We start from the raw sequence: 5,000 nt of genomic DNA on the forward strand, positions 1-5,000 counted from the left end.
TTCTCACCTTGTTGCCGTTGTTGAGGCTCATGCTGCTCAGCGCCGACAGTTTGGCCTCCAGACTTTGGTGACCGGGAGGCGCTGCGGAGGGAGGAGGATGATGATGGTGGTGGTGATGAAGATGAGAGGGAGGCTGGTGCTGCGGGTGGTGGTGCAGCTGCTCTCTCTGGATCTGCTCCCTCATGTTCCTGGCCTCCTGGATGGCCTTCATCACGGCGTCCTGGTCCCCGAAGAGAGCCGTGGAGTTCAGGCTGGACAAGATGTCTGCGAGGACAAGAGCACCATGTCAATCAAATGATGTTCTTTATTGTCAACGTATCACATTTGGGACATAAATGCATTCCTAATTTGGAACAGAATCCTACATAATTAGCAGTGATGGGGTAAACGATACTGATTATGAAACACAAGGAGTGATACTGTGTCCCTCTGTACCTCCGCGCGTGTGTGTGTGTGTGTGTGTGTCACTTTAAGAAAAAGCATGTCAGCTCGTTTCAAAAAGGACATTGTTTTTTAGATGCTTTAGGAAATTACACTGAAAAAAAGGAAATAGGCATAATTTTGATCTTATGTCACCAAATAAAGTCAATGGTCGTCTTTTCCTGTTTACTATTTGGCTCACTGACCAAAGTTGTGCCTTTCATATTCCTTCCTGCGCAGCTATTCGACAGGAACAACGATCATATTTGCGAACTATTCATTTTGTTCAAATGTAGTGACTATTTTAATCCAGCAGATGGTGCTATTGGGAAACACCAACCCAGTATCAGTGCAGCATCACTAGAGCCAATGATTTAAAAAGTTAATCGTGATTAATCACATTTTGACGGTGGTTAACTCAAAATTTATCTTAATTAATCTCATATGTACTAGCGATGTCGGCAGGCCGATATTATCGGCCGATAAATGCTTTAAAATGTAAAATCGGAAATTATCGGTATCGTTTTTTTTTATTATCGGTATCGTGTTTTTTTTTTTTTATTAAATCAACATAAACAACACAAGATACACTTACAATTAGTGCACCAACCCAAAAAAACCTCCCTCCCCCATTTACACTCATTCACACAAAAGAGTTGTTTCTTTCTGTTATTAATATTCTGGTTCCTACATTATATATCAATATATATCAATACAGTCTGCAAGGGATACAGTCCGTAAGCACACATGATTGTGCGTGCTGCTGGTCCACTAATAGTAATAACCTTTAACAGTTCATTTTACTCATTTTCATTAATTACTAGTTTCTATGTAACTGTTTTTATATTGTTTTACTTTCTTTTTTATTCAAGAAAATGTTTTTAATTTATTTATCTTATTTTTTATTTTTTTTAAAGGACCTTAATTTCACCATACCTGGTTGTCCAAATTAGGCATAGTAATGTGTTAATTCCACGACTGTATACATCGGTATCGGTTAATATCGGTATCGGTAATTAAAGAGTTGGACAATATCGGAATATCGGATATCGGCAAAAAGCCATTATCGGACATCCCTAATATGTACCCATCACTACAAAAGGATGTCAAATTATTTAAAGAATTAATCGTGATTAACCGCATTTTTGTCGGTGGTTAACTCAAAATTAATCTTAATTAATCTCAGATGTGCACGTCACTACAAAAAGATGTCAAATTAATTTAAAATTTAATTGTGATTAACCACATTTTGCCGGTGTTAACTCAAAATTAATCTTAGTTAGAAAATGATGTCAAATTATTTTTTTAATTAATCGTGATTAATCGCATTTTGTTGGTGGTTAACTCAAAATTAATCTTATATGTACCCATCACTACAAAAGGATGTAAAATTATTTAAAAAATAATTGTGATTAACCGCATTTCGCCGCTGGTTAACTCAAAATGAATCTTAGTTCATCTCAGATGTACACGTCACTACAAAAAAATGTCAAAATATTTTTATAAATTAATCGTGATTAACCACATTTTGCCGGTGGTTAACTAAAAAATAATCTTAGTTAATCTCAGATGTACACGTCAATACAAAAAGATGTAAAATGATTTTAAAAATTCATCGAGATTAATCATATTTTGACGGTGGTTAACTCAATATTAATCTTAATTAATCTCAGATGTACACGTCACTACAAAAAGATGTCAAATTAATTTAAAATTTAATTGTGATTAACCACATTTTGCCGGTAGTTAACTCAAAATTAATCTTAGTTAATCTCATATGTACCCGTCATTAGAAAAAGATGTCAAATGATTTTTTTAATTAATCGTGATTAACCGCATTTTGTTGGTCGTTAACTCAAAATTAATCTTATATGTACCTGTCACTACAAAAGGATGTCAAATGATTTGAAAATTAATCGTGATTAACTGAATTTTGCTGGTGGTTAACTCAAAATTAATTTTAAATAATCTCAGATGTAGACGTCACTATAAAAAGATGTAAAATGATTTAAAAATTAATCGCGATTAACCACACTTTGCCGGTGGTTAACTAAAAACAACACGTAGTTAATCGCAGATGTACACGTCACTACAAAAAGATGTCAAAGGATTTTAAAATATAATCGTGATTACCCGCATTTTGTCGGTGATTAACTAAAAATGTATTTTAAATAATCTCAGATGTACACGTCACCACAAAAAGATGTCAATTTTTTTTTTTAAATTAATCGTGATTAACTGCATTTCGTCGGTGGTTAACTCAAAATTAATCCTAGTTAATCTCAGATGTAAACGTCAATACAAAAAGATGTAAAATGATTTTAAAATTTCATCGGGATTAACTGTATATTACTGGTGCTTAACTCAAAATTAATTTTAGTTAATCTCAGATGTACCCGTCACTACAAAAAGATGTCAAAATATTTTTATAAATTAATCGTAATTAACCACATTTTGCCGGTGGTTAACTAAAAAATAATCTTAGTTAATCTCAGATGTACACGTCAATACAAAAAGATGTAAAATGATTTTAAAAATTCATCGGGATTAATCATATTTTGACGGGGGTTAACTCAAGATGAATCTTAATTAATCTCAGATGTACACGTCACTACAAAAAGATGTCAAATTAATTTTAAATTTAATTGTGATTAACCACATTTTGCCGGTAGTTAACTCAAAATTAATCTTAGTTAATCTCATATGTACCCATCATTAGAAAAAGATGTCAAATGATTTTTTTAATTAATCGTGATTAACCGCATTTTGTTGGTGGTTAACTCAAAATTAATCTTATATGTACGCATCACTACAAAAGGATGTCAAATGATTAAAAAATTAATCGTGATTAACTGAATTTTGCTGGTGGTTAACTCTGGGAACTGATTTTTAATGGTTTTAACCCTTCTGAAATTGTGATAATGTTCCTCTTTAAACACGGAGTGACTCTTAAGAGAGTATCACATCACAAAAGCCACCTTGGTACAACCAGAACCTACTGAGGTGTGTTCTTATCGTCATAAATATAAATAATATGTTTTTTTTTATTTTACAAAAGGAGCTGAAAACCACACAGACATCTTTGTTGTTGTTTTCCAACGCCGCCTTGTCTGTTTACGTCTCTCTCTCTCTTCTGAAGCAGACGTGCATTTGAAGAATAAAGCAGGGGAGGGCAAAGGAAGTCGATGAAAGGATGTGAAAGTTTCCGTGGCGTTCGCCGGTTTTAATTAGCAGACGAGTAGAAGTCCTGGGTGGCCGCTGAAAGTGTTAGAAAATAGCACGTCGTAACGCCAAAGCCGCTGTGCTCAAATTGTTTGCCGGTCTAATGAGAGGCTCTCGATGAGCTTAATGACAGATATCTAAGGTAGGGGGTTTAAAAGGTCTGGCCCCGGCAGACAATGTCGTGAGGAAGCTGTTAAAAAGCCAGATAGCGTGTGTTGGGTTTCACTGTTTCCGCTGGCAGACTATAAATACAGGCCTTTGCCTCCTGTAAAACACAAATACGACACACTCCTGGCGAGGATGCGGTCTACGGGGCACGTGCCGATCTGGGTTCTGCAACGCTGAACACACCTCCCTCTCTGATCGCCTGCTCGAGGCAATCGATGATACACACGTCAGGCTTGTCAAACATTCTGAGTAATGATTCTGTGGAATTCAAAGTCCTTCTACAAACAAGCTGCCATTATATTTGTGACAATAAGACACTTTCTTTTTAAATCATGTCGTTTTGTATCCTTTTGCTTGGTATTGTACATGGCCTACTATTGTCTGTTTATTCACATCAACGTCAATATATACTGTACCACTCATCTATTCCGTCATCAGCATGAATTCTATAGACTACCCTGAACTGCGAAACTCGGGGGAAACACAAACCACACAATTCCAAAGAAAACTATAGTTCCAGGAAATAAAGTTCCTGAACGTACGGTGGAAAAGGGCTTGTTGTGTTCTTATTCCAGCCTTAGGCTCTTTCGGACACTCTGAGTTTATTTATTACTACCCCGTTTCCATATGAGTTGGGAAATTGTGTTAGATGTAAATATAAACGGAATACAATGATTTGCAAATCCTTTTCAACCCATATTCAATTGAATGCACTACAAAGACAAGATATTTGATGTTCAAACTCATAAACTTTATTTTTTTATTGCAAATAATAATAGAATTTAATGGCTGCAACACGTGCCAAAGTAGTTGGGAAAGGGCATGTTCACCACTGTGTTACATGGCCTTCCCTTTTATCAACACTCAGTAAACGTTTGGGAACTGAGGAGACACATTTTTTAAGCTTCTCAGGTGGAATTCTTTCCCATTCTTGCTTGATGTACAGCTTAAGTTGTTCAACAGTCCGGGGGTCTCCGTTGTGGTATTTTAGGCTTCATAATGCGCCACACATTTTCAATGGGAGACAGGTCTGGACTACAAGCAGGCCAGTCTAGTACCCGCACTCTTTTACTATGAAGCCACGTTGATGTAACACGTGGCTTAGCATTGTCTTGCTGAAATAAGCAGGGGCGTCCATGGTAACATTGCATGGATGGCAACATATGTTGCTCCAAAACCTGTATGTACCT

General features: G+C 36.1%; 1 protein-coding gene across 1 annotated transcript in view; it reads right to left on the reverse strand.

The window, feature by feature from the left end:
• Positions 1–5,000, reverse strand: part of LOC133572093 (transcription factor SOX-6-like) — a 267,348-nt gene that overhangs the window by 49,879 nt on the left and 212,469 nt on the right. The window contains exon 12 of the mRNA XM_061924788.1: positions 8–264. Coding sequence (XP_061780772.1) covers positions 8–264 — 257 coding nt within the window. The remainder of the gene's footprint in view (positions 1–7; positions 265–5,000) is intronic.

This window comes from Nerophis lumbriciformis, linkage group LG29 (assembly GCF_033978685.3).
Source record: "Nerophis lumbriciformis linkage group LG29, RoL_Nlum_v2.1, whole genome shotgun sequence".
NCBI lineage: Eukaryota > Metazoa > Chordata > Actinopteri > Syngnathiformes > Syngnathidae > Nerophis > Nerophis lumbriciformis.